This window comes from Pituophis catenifer, unplaced genomic scaffold, assembly GCF_029215685.1.
Source record: "Pituophis catenifer annectens isolate HBS135680 unplaced genomic scaffold, rPitCat1.0.hap2 SCAF_10, whole genome shotgun sequence".
In the NCBI taxonomy this organism is placed as follows: domain Eukaryota; kingdom Metazoa; phylum Chordata; class Lepidosauria; order Squamata; family Colubridae; genus Pituophis; species Pituophis catenifer.
The window spans coordinates 26,632,608-26,646,680 of record NW_027256890.1 but is presented as its reverse complement, the minus strand read 5'-3'; the positions used below and the strand labels follow the sequence as shown (position 1 = coordinate 26,646,680).

Sequence of the window (14,073 nt, the reverse complement as noted above, 5' to 3'; positions counted from 1 at the left end):
GCACACGACAAATTAACCCTACTTCACCCTGCTTGTGGATAGTGGAGGCAATGCTCAGTTTTCCTTTTTCACATTTGAACTGTGTTAAAATTATATCAATGGCGAGGGATAGTACTGTATTCCAAAGATGTTCAAGGGACATTGTTGTAGACGGCTCTCCTTCCTCTCATATTTGGCCCAAAAGGTGTAGAGTTGGCCCTTGACTTGCAACAGTTCATTTAGTGACCATTCAAAGTTACGACATCCCAGAAAAAAGTGACTTAGGACCGGTTTTTCGCACTTAACGACCATCGGCAGTCTCCCCATTCCATGGTCAGATGTTTGGAAACCAACTCATATTTATGACAATCACAGTGTCCCCGGTGTGTGTGTGTGTGTGTGTCACGTGATCCCCTTTTGCGACCTTCCAACAAGCAAAGTCCACGGGAGCATCCGGATTCACTTAACCAACCGGGTTGCTAACTTATCAGTGGCGGCGATTCGCTTAGCAATGGTGGCAAGAGAAGTCGTAAAATGGGGCAAAAAACTCATTTAAGAAGCGTCTCACTTAGCAACAGAAGTTTGGGGTTCAGTTGTGGTCATAGGTCGAGGACTACCTGTATCTGTGTGTGTGATGCGCCAGACAAGGCTCAATATGGCACCTTTTTGTAAGAGAAATATCCAGGGGTGGGCCACTCGGGGTTCGCAGGACTTTGGGAGAACCTCTAGCTAAGATTCTGTGTAGTTCAGAGAACCCCTAAATCCCACTCCTGGCTGCCCCCGCCCACCCCGCCCCTCCCTAACCAGGGGACCCCATGCGGCCCATTTTGGATTCAGGTAAGTGCAGGGCGCGCACGGAGGCTCGAGAAGAGTGAAAAACGGGCCTACCGGAAGTTCGGCCTCCAGAGGGCCTCCGGAGCCTGGGGAGGCCATTTTCACCTTCCCGGAGGCTCCAAAAAAGCCTCCAGAGCACGGGGAGGGCAAAAATGTGGTGCAGGAGACCGACTAGGCCACGCCCACCATAGCCACGCCCACCCAGCAACCAAGCAGAGAACCCCTTGCTAAAATTTTTGAAGCCCACCCCTGGAAATATCCGAAGTGCAGGACTGGGTCTTATGGGAGGCTTGCGAGAGCTCCACGGCTGGCTCTGTGCCCTTCCCCTTGCTTGTTATTTCACCCATTGGTCTCAAGCCAGATTTGGCTGATTTCCCCTTGTTTAATCACGGAGTCCGGCTTGGGGTGGGCGGCAAAGTTGCATTTGTGTCCCGGGGGGCCTTGGCAGCCAGGCAAGGGGCATCGTCTGGCTGAATGGTATCATTGTCTCCTGGCCCCTTATCTGGGACAGTTCTTGGCTTGGAGTTCCCCGGCCTTGTAACTTTCCTTTCTCGAAGGTGGGGGAGGCCTCTGTGGCTGGAAAAATAGATCCTGCAGCCAGCAAGCTTTAAAACTCCTCGGTTTCCCCATTGAAAAGTCCCATGAAAATAAGCGATACCTTTGCAAAAGGTGCCGTTATTGTTATTGTTGTTAGTTGTGAAGTCGTGTCCGACCCATCGCGGCCCCATGGACAACGTTCCTCCAGGTCTTCCTGTCCTCTACCATCCCTGGAGTCCATTTAAGCTCCCGCCGACTGCTTCTGTGACTCCATCCAGCCACCTCCTTCTCTGCCGTCCCCATCTTCTTCTTTTGCCCTCCATCGTTCCCAGCATTGGGCTCTTCTCCAGGGAGTCCTTCCTTCTCATTAGGTGGCCAAAGGATTTGAGTTTCTTCTTCAGGATCTGGCCTTCTAGAGAGCAGCCAGGATTGATCTCCTCTAGGACTGACCGGTTGGATGGCCTTGCAGTCCAAGGGACTCGCAGGAGTCTTCTCCAGCACCAGAGTTCAAAGGCCTCCATTCTTTGGCCTTCTCAACCTTCCTTATGGTCCAACTTTCACCGCCATCCATTGCAACTGGGAAAACCATCGCCTTGACTATACACACTTTTGTTATATGTATATACTATACGTATTTTGTGCTGTTATTAGCCATAGCCACCTCGGAAGGATGGAAGGCTGAGTCAACCTTTGTCGTTGTTGAGTTGTCCTGCAGTGAGTTGGCCCCATGAGTTGGCTGTGGCTAGTTCTTGTATTGGAGGCTAATTCATTGCTCACTGCCAGGAGTTCAATTCTGACCGGCTCAAGGTTGACTCAGCCTTCCGTCCTTCTGAGGTGGGTAAAATGAGGAGCCAGATTGTTGGGGGGCAAGAGGCTGACTCTGTAAACCGCTTAGAGAAGGCTGTAAAGCACTGTGAAGCTGTATATAGTAAGTGCTACTCCTAGTGCGAAGTGCTGTTTTCATCTTGGCTATTGTTGCTCCAATGCCTTGGCCTTTTGGCAACTAGGCCACTCTCCTCCCGCCCGCCCCCATTCCCACCCCTCCCCGCCCTGGGCTAATGCAGCCAAGCTAGGATGGGGCAGGACAAGGGGAGGGGAGGGCAGCTTATGTATGTTGTGAGAACTGGGTCAACAGCACAATTCCTCTCATGTCTGAGAAAATATTTACAGACCCCTCACATCCTGGACATAAACTGTTTCAACTTCTCCCCTCTGGATACTGCTGTAGGGCATTGCATGCCAAAGCAATTAGACACATACATAGTTTTTCCCCCTGTGCCATCACTTTGCTGAACATTTAATTCCCACAGCCCTGTCTTAGGCCTAAAGATGTTTACCCATGTAGTAAGGCTGTGTTTGTATTAGCCTTCTCATCTTCTTATCTTTCCTACTACCATCTCCTATTGGTGTCTATGATTTATCACTTGTTGTATCTTATGATTACAGATTGTAAGAATAGAATAGAATGGAACAGAACAGAACAGAACAGAATAACAGTTGGAAGGTGCCTTAGAGATCTTCTAGTCCAACCCCCTGCCTAGGCAGGAAACCCTACACCACTTCAGACAAAGGGTTATCCAACATCTTCTTAAAAACTTAATTGTTCTCACTGTCAGGAAATTTCTCCTTATTTCTAGGTTGCTTCTCTCCTTGATTAGTTTCCACCCATTGCTTCTTGTCCTGCCCTCAGGGGCTTTGGAGAATAGCTTGACTCCCTCTTCTTTGGGGCAGCCCCTGAGATATTGGAAGACTGCTATCATGTCACCCCTAGTCCTTCTTTTCATTAAACTAGACATACCCAGTTCCTGCAACTGTTCTTCATATGTTTTAGCCTCCAGTCCCCTCATCTTCTTTGTTGCTCTTCTCTGCACTCTTTCTAGAGTCTCCACGTCTTTTTTACATCGTGGAGACCAAAACTGGATGCAATATTCCAAGTGTGGCCTTATAAAGTGGTATTAACACTTCACGTGATCTTGATTCTATCCCTCTGTTGATGCAGCCTAGAAGTGTGTTGGCTTTTTTGGCGGTACCTGCACATGGCTGGCTCATCTATGATCTATGATATGACTTATCACCTTTTTGTTTGTATGTACACGGAGAGTTTATGCACCAGAGACAAATTCCTTATGTGATAAAACGAGGACCCAGATTGTTGGGGGCAAGAGGCTGACTCTGTAAACCGCTTAGAAGCACAACGAAGCGGTATATAGGTCTAAGTGCTATTGCTATCTTCCCTCCCTTCCTTCCTGCGTTCCTTCTTTCCTTCCTTCCTTCTTCCTAAAGGTTGACTCAGCCTTCCATTTCTCCGAGGTGGGTAAAATGAAGACCCAGATTGTTGGGGGCAAGACGCTGACTCCGTAAGCCGCTTAGAGAGGGCTGTAAAGCACTGTGAAGCGGTATATAAGTCTAAAATGCCATTGCTATTGCTGTTATTAAATGTATATGCCACCTATCTCCCCAATAAGCTGACTTTGGGCAGCTTACAAATAAAGAAACAATTTTATGTCAACGCAAGGATGAGCGGAGGGCTTGGCAGTATGGAATTGCTCAGGGAGATCTGGTTTAACTCAGTTGGTGGCCAAGGCAAGGGAGATGTAACCAGGGAATTTCATATCCTCAGGGTGCACTTTGGTGCACTGACTGGCAGCCTTAAAGCCACTGTGGCAAAAACGCATTTGACCGTGTAGGGCTTTTTGCAAAGACATTCTCACTTCCTTTTAATGCTTGGAGTTCTGCCCCATAATGGGGAATTGGCTTCCCCAATCTCAACTTTTCTTCCTCTGCAAGGAGAACATGACGTCGCTTCCTCTTCTGCTGTTACCATGTGGTTTTCCGAAACACTTTTGCTTTTGCTGCTGCTGCTGATTCCGAAAGCTTCGGTTTTGAAAACAACTTATCTGTTGAAAATGGCCCCTTGAAGGAGAATAAGGTTTAGTCGTAAGCTTTTAAATAGATTTACAAGAACTTAACAAAAGTTTAAAAATCACCAATATTGATACTAAGCCCAGCTAGGTGGTAACACATCATCAGCTTTGGCTGAACTTAAAAGTTAAGTAAATGGTTTGAGGTTAGTCAGGGGATCACCAGGAAATCCAGAGCTGGAGAATAGACTGGATAGTCATCAAAATATCTCAGAGGAAGTCAAAAGGGGAAGGAGGGGAGGGGAAGAGGAGAGGGGAGGGCAGGGACAGGGGAGAGGAGAGCAGAGAAGAGAAGAGAAGGAAAATGGGGGGAGGAGAAGAGAAGGAAAATGAAGGGAGGGGGAGAAGAAGAGAAGAGAAATGAGAGGGGGAAGGACAAGAGAAGGAAAAAGAAGGGAGGGGAGAAGAGAAAAGAAATAAGAGGGGGAAGAGAAGAGAAGGAAAATAAGGGGACAGGAGGGGAGGAAAAGAGAAGAGAAAAAGAGAAGACGAATGAGAGGAGAGGAGGAGGAGAAAAGGGAGAGGAGGGAAGAGGAGAGAAGAGAGATGGGAAAAGAGGAGAGGAAAGGAGAGAAGAGAAGAGAAGAGAAGAGAAGAGAAGAGAAGAGAAGAGAAGAGAAGAGAAGAGAAGAGAAGAGAAGAGAAGAGAAGAAAAATTAAGGGGGGGAGAAGAGGAGAAGAGAAATCAGAAGGGGAAGGGGAAGAGATGGGAAATGAAGGGAGAGGGAGAAGAAGTGAAGAGAAGGAAAGTGAAGGGAGGGGGAGAAGAGAAGAGAAAAAAGAGAAGATTAGACAAATGAGAGGAGGAGGAGAAAAAGAAAATGAGGGGAGAGGAGGGAAGAGGAGAGAAGAAAAGAGAGAGGAGAGGAAAGGAGGAGAGAGGAGAGAAGGAAAATGAGAGGGGGAGGGGAGAGGACCCCTTTGACTTACAGCCATTCATTTAATGACTGTTCAAAGTTATAATGGCACTGAAAAAAGTGACTTACAACTGGTCTTTACACTTAATGAATGTCTCCAACATCACATGATCAAAATCCGGGGCCCTTAGTAACCAGCCTGTATTTATACCAGTCGCAGCATCCCACCCAGGATCGTGGGATTGCAACCACTCGCAACCTTCCCAGCTTGGCGTCTGACAAGCAGTGTCCACGGGGGAAGCGGGATTTCGCTTAATGACCACACGTCAGAGTGTGTGTGTGTGTGTGTGTTTCTTCAGAGCCTGCCTGGCCTTTTTGTTTTCCTGGCATGGAGTCGAGGAGTTCTTGTGGACGAGAACCAGGAGGTCTCCGTGATTGTGAGGCATCCTCCATGAGATTCTCTCCAGTTTATTCTCTCCAGGTGTAGCGTGTCCTGCTTGGTTGCGGGGGGAGGTGGGTGGGTGGGTAGGTTGGACTAGATGACCTACAAGGTCCCTTCCCGCTCTGTTCATCTGTTAAATCTGTTATTAGCAAGCCAGCTACAACCAATGTGGGGCTTTTGAGAGCGGGGGGAAAAGGGTTGGTGGAGAAATTGAGCCTCGGCCCAAACCCTCCCACCCTCTCAGCACAGACCGACATTCATAAGCATCTGTTTCTTTAAAACTCCGCAGCTCTCCCCTCCTGCTCTGCCCTTCCCTTCCTTTCCCAGGACAGACATAATCAGGAAATGCCGCGTTGACCAGTCAAACTCTCTTCCTGTTCAGATCGCTTCCTCCCCGCCTTGTGTTTCTCGAGGGACGTTTTCTTGAGTCACTGAATTGGTGACGGTGCCACGTTTCTTCTTTTTTTTCTTTTTTAAAAATATATATATTTAAAATTTTTAAGTATTGAATATATGAACAGTGTGGCATCTGCATAACGTTGGTTTTGATACAGAATAACAGTGATGATATTGCTAATATTAGTTGCATTAATCATACTCGCATAATTATAATGATATTATCAATATTAAAAATTAATTTTGTTAACGTGTTAAGTATTTGCTCCACCGTGTATATGATCCTTCATCATTTAATTATTCAATATTTTAATAGACAATACTAATAACCATATTAAATAATATTATTTAAGCACACATAGTAAAATCATCTTTCAACTTCTGATCTTTACATCTGCCGTATTTTTCGGACTGTAAGACGCACCGGAGTATAAGACGCACCTTAATTTTTGGGGAGGAAAATAAGAAAAAAAAATTCTGCCTACCAGATTTAGGATAGGATAGGATAGGATAGGATAGGATAGGATAGGATAGGATAGGATAGGATAGGATAGGATAGGATAGGATAGGATAGGATAGGATAGAATAGAATAGAATAGAATAGAATAGAATAGAATAGAATAGAATAGAATAGAATAGAATAGAATAGAATAGAATAGAATAGAATAGAATAGAATAGAATAGAAAAGAAAAGAAACAGAGTAGAGTAGAGTAGAGTAGAGTAGAGTAGAGTAGAGTAGAGTAGAGTAGAATAGAATAGAAATTATTCAATTAGAATAGAGTAGAGTAGAGTAGAATAGAATAGAATAGAATAGAATAGAATAGAATAGAATAGAATAGAATAGAATAGAATAGTATTCTTTATTGGCCAAGTGTGATTGGACACACAAGGAATTTATCTTAGGTGCATAGGCTCTCGGTGTACATAAAAGAAAGGATACCTAGAGTAGAGCAGAGTAGAGTAGAGTAGAGTAGAGTAGAGTAGAATAGAATAGAATAGAATAGAATAGAATAGAATAGAATAGAATAGAATAGAATAGAATAGAATAGAATAGAATAGAATAGCAGAGTTACCAGCATCCATTTGGCTAGCATCCTTAGCCAACAGCCTGGAACAGGTATATTAGCCTGATTAAGCACGAGCAGCTGATTGGCAGGTGGATCAGCTGTTTCCAGAGGTGCACTTTAGCAACAGGTTCGCTGGTTGTGAGCGCGTGCACTCGCTACGCTCACACGTAGGGTAGGACCAGAAGCAACGGATGGAAACTAATCAAGGAGAGAAGCAACCTAGAACTAAGGAGAAGTTTCCTGACAGTGAGGAAAATTAATCAGTGGAACAACTTGCCTCCAGAAGTTGTGAATGCTCCAACACTGGAAGTTTTTAAGATGTTGGATAACCTTTTGTCTGAAGTAGCATAGGTTTTCCTGCCTAAGCAGGGGGTTGGACTGGAAGACCTCCAAGGTCCCTTCCAACTCTGTGATTCTATCAGCTAAAAATGCTAACTATGACCTAGCATCAGAGGTGGGTATTCAGCAGGTTCTGACCAGTTCTGGAGAACCGGTAGCGGAAATTTTGAGTAGTTCGGAGAACCAGTAGTAAAAATTCTGACTGGCCCCACCCCCATCTATTCTCTGCCTCCCGTGTCCCAGCTGATTGGGAGGAAATGGGGATTTTGCAGTATCCTTCCCCTGCCATGCCCACCAAGCCATGCCACGCCCACCAAGCCACGCCCACAGAACCGGTAGTAAAAAAAATTGAATCCCACCACTGCCTAACATGATCTAATGTCAGGTGTAACAGCAACAGGTGGACAAATGCAGGTTCCATTTTGTACTGAACTCGAGATGTGTATGTAGTCCTGGAAGCCAATCTGTTTGGGGGAGAAAGGGATATTTATGGTTTTTATATCTAAAGACCGTCTCCTTCAAATCGTCTCTATACAGCCATAATATAGAAGTGGTTTGCCCTTATCTGCTACCATTATTTATTTATTTATTTATTTATTTGCCTTTCCAGTGTAACCCAAAGGTGCTTTTTTTCCCAAAAGGCAACTGGACTTTCTGGTTGTTGTTTTTTTTTTCTTTTCATCCAAGAAGCTTCTTCAGCTAGGATAGTGGGGAATGGAAGGATCAGTGGAAGGATGGAGGGAAATGGAAGGACCACCATCCAGTCAGAGCCGGAAGAAGCTTCTTGGATGAGAAGCGAAACATCTTCAAAGAAAAACCAGAAAGTCCAGTTGTCTCTTGGGGGGGGGAAAAAAAAAGACCTTTGGGACAACCACGACTTGAGATGACTAAAAATCTCCATAGACATTTTCCAGTGTAACCAATGGCCCTGGGATTTCCTGGTGGTCTCCCACCCGCCTGCTGATGAAGTTCAGCTTTAGGAGATCAGTCAAGCGTGCCAATGTGTGTATGTGTGTGTGTTTGTGTCTGTCTTTTGATATCCCTTTCTCTCTCTTTTTTTTAAAGTTTTATTGTTTTATTAATACACATTATGACAAACACATAACATACAACATATAAATATATCCTCTTTTTAACAAGCGTTTCTTCGTGGTCTGCTTTCCACTGTAATTCCCCCCCATTTATCTCATATTGTTTCATTTCCTTCATTGTCCCTTTTTTGATTGATTACAATATATTTTCTAATCCTAATAGCCTTAATTTTATACATTTCTATATATTTGCTTCAGATGCCTGAAAAACCCATTAATGCTTAACTTTTTCTTTTCCCCCTTAAAGCAATGATGTCCCTTTCTCAAACTGCCTTTGTTTTTCCTTTCCACAGCCTGCAATGTGACCATACACAACCGTTGCAAAGACAGCCTGCCCAACTGCACCAAAGTCAAGCAAAAGGTGAGCAGGTAGTGAAAAAGGAGAACTTTGCAGACTGCCCTCTGCCCTTCCCATTGCCTCGTCCTGATTGGACCGTGGGGGACTCAACTTCGCTTTTTAAAAACATTGTCAAGTTTCAAGTCCCTTTGGAAAAGCTTGAAAAATGACCCTAAAACTAAAGACCACACAGCCTAGATGGGAATTTCACAAAAAGGACTTCGTCATTCTTTGGATCATCCTTAGTGTAGGTGCCTCCTCTCCTCGGCTGACCATTGGAGAGTGCCAGGATGAGAAAAGGCTCGGTGATTCATTTGGTAATTCACCAGATATTTTAAAAAAAAAAAAAGATAATCTCTGTCCAGGAGCTTCCGGAGAACCTAGGGGGAATGAGGGCAGAGAGACAGGCTGAGCCTGAGAAAGTTTGCTTCTACAATATTCTACAATATTTCTACAACCAGTGGAACAGAAGTTGCCTTCAGAAGTTGTGGGAGCTTCATCACTGGAAGCTTTCAAGAAGAGACCAAACTGCAATCATCAGAAATGGTGTAAGGTCTCCTGCTTGGGAGGGGGTGGGGGTTGGACTAGATGACCTACAAGGTCCCTTCCAACTCTGTTAATCAGAGGTGGGTTTCAGCAGGTTCTGACCAGTTCTGGAGAACCGGTAGCGGAAATTTTGAGTAGTTCGGAGAACCGGTAGTAAAAATTCTGACTGGCCCTGCCCCCATCTATTCTCTGCCTCCCAAGTCCTAGCTGATCAGGAGGAAAAGGGGATTTTGCAGTAACCTTCCCCTGGATTGGGGAGGGAATGGAGATTTTGCAGTATCCTTCCCCTGCCACACCCACCAAGCCACGCCTACCAAGCCACGTCACGCCCACCAAGCCACACCCACAGAACCAATAGTAAAAACTTTCGAAACCCACCACTGCTGTTAATCTATTAAACAGTTAATAATTTATAAAAGCACTCTGTCAGACAGAAATTTCAAGAAGGGCTGTTTCTCTTCCTAATATTGATCGATTGACTATTTACCATATTTTTTGGTCTATAATATAATAATATAATAATAAGACGCACCGGAGTATAAGACACACCAAGTTTTCGGAGAGGAAAACAAGAAAAAAAACAGGCCCGTTTTTTGCAAAAATGGGATGCGCAAAGGGTTTGGGAGGCCGAAAATGGGCCCTTTTTCACGAAAAACGAGGGATTTCCAAGCTTCTCGATCTGACTTTTGTCACCTTGCTGCCTTTTTTTTTTTGATTTCTCCTTTCTTCCTTCTCTTGCCGTCCCCTGCAGCAGCAAAAGGCCGCGTTGCTAAAGAACACTTCGGCGTTGCAGACGGTGTCCCTCAGGAATAAAAGTGAGTGTGGGCTGGGAATCGCCTGCTTGCAAATCCAGCGGAGTCACAGAGGGCAGGGGGCAGTTTCCTCTCTTTGGTAAAAAGGTAAAGGTAAAGGTTCCCCTTGTACATATGTGCTAGTCGTTCCTGACTCTAGGGGGCGCTTCTCATCTCCGTTTCAAAGCCGAAGAGCCAGCGCTGTCTGAAGATGTCTCCGTGGTCATGTGGCCGGCATGACTCAATGCCAAAGGCGCACGGAAAACGCTGTTCCCTTCCCACCAAAGTTGGTCCCTATTTTTCTATTTGCATTTTTTACCTGCTTTCGAACTGCTAGGTTGGCAGGAGGTGGGACAAGTCACGGGAGCTCAGCCCGTTACGCGGCACTAGGGATTCGAACCGCCGGACTGCTGACCTTTCGATCGACAAGCTCAGCGTCTTAGCCGCTGAGCCACCACGTCCCTCTAGCGTCTTAGTTTTATACTTATAGTCTTATACTTATAGTCCCTCTAGTGTCTTATACTGATTGTTATACAGGTAGTCCTCAATTTATGGCCCCAACTGAGCCCAAAGTATGTTGCTAAGGGAGAGTAAGCAAAGTAAGCCAAGCAAGTTAAAAATTCACTTATATTTGTAGCGAAGTGAGTTTTTACAGCCCCATTTGTACGACTTTTCTCGCCAATTCTGTTAAGTGAACCCCTACAGTTGTCAAATTAGTCGCACCGTTGTTAAGTGAACCCGGCTTCCCCGTTGACTTTCCTTGTCAGAAGTTTCTCAAAAGGGAATCTCACATGACCCCGGGACACTGCGACCGTCATAAATGTGAGTCCGTTGTCAAGCATCCGAATGTAAATCACGGGGGGGATGCTGCAATGGTCGTAAGTGTGAAAAATGGTCATGTCCTTTTTTTCAGTACTGTTGTAACTATGAACGGTCACTGTTGTAAGTCGAGGACCACCTGTACATCAAATCTTTATCATGGTCATAGACCAACACAGGAAGGATGGAATATAAAGCATCATTTTAAAAGTTAGAAATATAATACACACAAAGAATGAGAATGGGGCTTGATTTACATTCTTGAACTTGCATCCTTTTTCAAAAATGGAAAATTGGGCCTTGAATTCCCTTCTCATCAGCTCTCGAGATACCTTGACAACTCTTGAATATCAAACTGCCTTTCCTTTTTTAACCACATCTTTAGGGTTCTTCTGCTTGGTTCCAGAGTGGGAGAAGGGTTCTAGGTTTCCTTGAGCCACAGAACTTTTCTTAATGGCTATCCAGAGTATTTTTTTTCCCCAGCTTGAAAAATGCGAAATGGCCTGCATATAAGGAAAATTTGTATAAAATGTTTTATAGATGGCATTTTGCACCAGCAAGATTGGCAAAAATGTATAAAGAGAGATCTGCTAAATGTTGGAAGTGTACTCAATCGCCTGGTTCATATTATCATATGTGGTGGAAGTGCCCAAAAAGCTAAAAAATATTGGACGAAAATACATACTCGGTTGGAAAAAAATGACCAAGCAACATATAAACTTTGAAACCAGAGATATTTTTGTTGGGCTGGAAAAATATGATAAAAAGATTATATATCTGGTCTTGCATATATTAACTGCAACTAGGATTGTATTTGCACAACAATGGAAAAATGATGAGATTCCGTCTGAGGGGAATATAATTACCATGTTTCCCCAAAAATAAGACCCTGCCTTATATTTTTTTGAACCCTGAAATAAGTGCTTGGCCTTATTGCCATGCGCTCAAAAGCCCAATTGGGCTTATTATCAGAGGATGTCTTATTTTGGGGTAAATTAGCATTAGAATTGCAGAAATGGATAGATTAACACTCACTATTAAGGCTAAAGAAGAAACTGAGTATTTTTTGATATGGGAAATATTCTATCAATGGCTAGACAATAGAAACAGAAGTTAGAAAGGAGGAGATGTAAAAAGAGGAAATGTTAATGTGGAGAGTTGTTAAAGAAGATGATGTTAAGTATCGTTATTATATTATTAGATGATGATGACTCTGAATACTAAAACAAATATGTGGATTATGATTGTTTAAAAATAACCGTACTCAGATGACACACTGTTTGATGGAAATTGAATGTTATATAAATAAAACAAATAAAAAATGGGGAGGGGGGAGAGAGAAAGAAAAATGCAAAATGGGGTCTCCAGCCTTGGCAACTTTAAGCCTGGCGGACTTCAACTCCCAGAATTCCCCACCCAGCTTTGACTTGTTGGATGGGGAATTCTGGGAGTTGAAGTCCGCCAGGCTTAAAGTTGCCAAGGCTGGAGACCCCTGTATCTAACCCTCACTGAATGTCTGTCCATATTATTTTTTAGCCATCACAAGGGAGCGTCCCAATTCTGCCATTTACCCATCAGAGAGTTTTCGGCACACCTTGCTGGGATCCCGCAGAGGCCGCCCCACCTTGTCGCTTTCCAAAAGTGTCTCCACTACAAACATTGCAGGGTAAGTTAATTTAAAAAAAAAAAAAAAGATGGTTTATCTATGAAATTCAAGGAAAACACGTCTATAGACTGCTCTGGAAGTTGTAGGAACTGAGTGTGTCTAGCCTAACAAACAGAAGGACTAGGAGTGACATCATAGCAGTATACGAATATTTATGGGGCTGTCACGGAGAAGAGAGGGTCAACTTATTCTCCAAGGCACCTGAGGGCAGGACAAGAAGTAACAACTGGAAGCTTATCAAAGAAAGATCCAATCTATATTGAGCCTTGGTGGCGCAGCAGACTAAAGTGCTGTTAACTAGCACCAGCTGCCTGCAATTACTGCAAGTTCGAATCTCACCAGGCTCAAGGTTGACTCAGCCTTCCATCCTTCCGAGGTAGGTAAAATGAGGACCCAGATTGTGGGGGCAATAAACTGACTTTGTATAAAAAAAAAAAAAAACACCGCTTGGGGGGGCCCGAAAGCCCTACTAAGCAGGTATATACAAAAATATGAAGGCTATTGCTTAACGTATTGTAAGCCGCCCTGAGTCTCCAGAGAAGGGCGGCATATAAATCGAACCAATAAATAAATAAACTAATCCTCCAATCCAATCCTCGGTTGCATTAACAGATGCAACGTGAAGTATTAGTACCATTTTACAAAGCCTTAATAAGGCCACTCCTGGAATACTGCATCCAGTTTTTGGTCACATTACAAAAAGAAAAAAAAATATTGAGTCTTTGGAAAAAGAACAAAGAAGAGCAATTAAGATAATTAAAGGCCTGCAGATGAAAACATGAGCGGTTGCAGGATTTAGGTATGGCTAGCCTAGGGGTGACATGATAGCATCTTCCAGTATTGGAGGGGCTGCCACAAAGAGGAGGGGGTCAAGCTATTTTCCAAAGCACCTGAAGGCCAGATAAGGAACAATGGATGGAAACTGACCAAGGAGAGATTCAACCTGGAAATAAGGGAGAAATTTTCTGACAGTGAGGACACTTAACCAGTGGAACAGCTTCCCTCCAGAAATTGTGGGTGCTCCATCACTGGAGGCTTTCAAGAAGAGATTGGACAGCCATTTGTCCAGAATGGTGTAGGATCTCTTGCTTGAGCAGGAGTTTGGACTAGAAGATCTCCAGGGTCCCTCCCAACTCTGTTATTCTGTTGGGATGCAGGGACTGGAGACTAAACCATACGAAGAACGGTTGCAGGAACTGGGCCTGGCTAGTCTAGTGAAGAGAAGGACCAGGGGAGACAGGACAGCATCTTCCAATATTTGAGGGGCTGCCACAGAGAGGAGGAAGGGGGTCAAACTATTTTCCAAAGCCCCTGAAGGCAAGACAAGGAAGAATGGATGGAAACTGACCAAGGAGAGATTCAACCTGGAAATAAGGAGAAATTTTCTGACAGTTGAGAACCATCAACCAATAGAACAGAAGTTGCCTTCGGAAGTTGTGGAAGCTTCATC

At 44.3% G+C, this 14,073-nt stretch overlaps 1 protein-coding gene across 4 annotated transcripts in view; it reads left to right on the top strand.

The window, feature by feature from the left end:
• The window catches only part of ARHGEF2 (Rho/Rac guanine nucleotide exchange factor 2), a 126,464-nt gene that overhangs the window by 79,344 nt on the left and 33,047 nt on the right, over positions 1-14,073 (top strand). For all 4 annotated transcript variants that reach the window (XM_070950458.1, XM_070950459.1, XM_070950457.1 and 1 more), the window contains exons 3-5: positions 8,758-8,825; positions 10,099-10,162; positions 12,494-12,623. In XM_070950458.1, the coding sequence (XP_070806559.1) occupies positions 8,758-8,825; positions 10,099-10,162; positions 12,494-12,623 (262 nt within the window). The remainder of the gene's footprint in view (positions 1-8,757; positions 8,826-10,098; positions 10,163-12,493; positions 12,624-14,073) is intronic.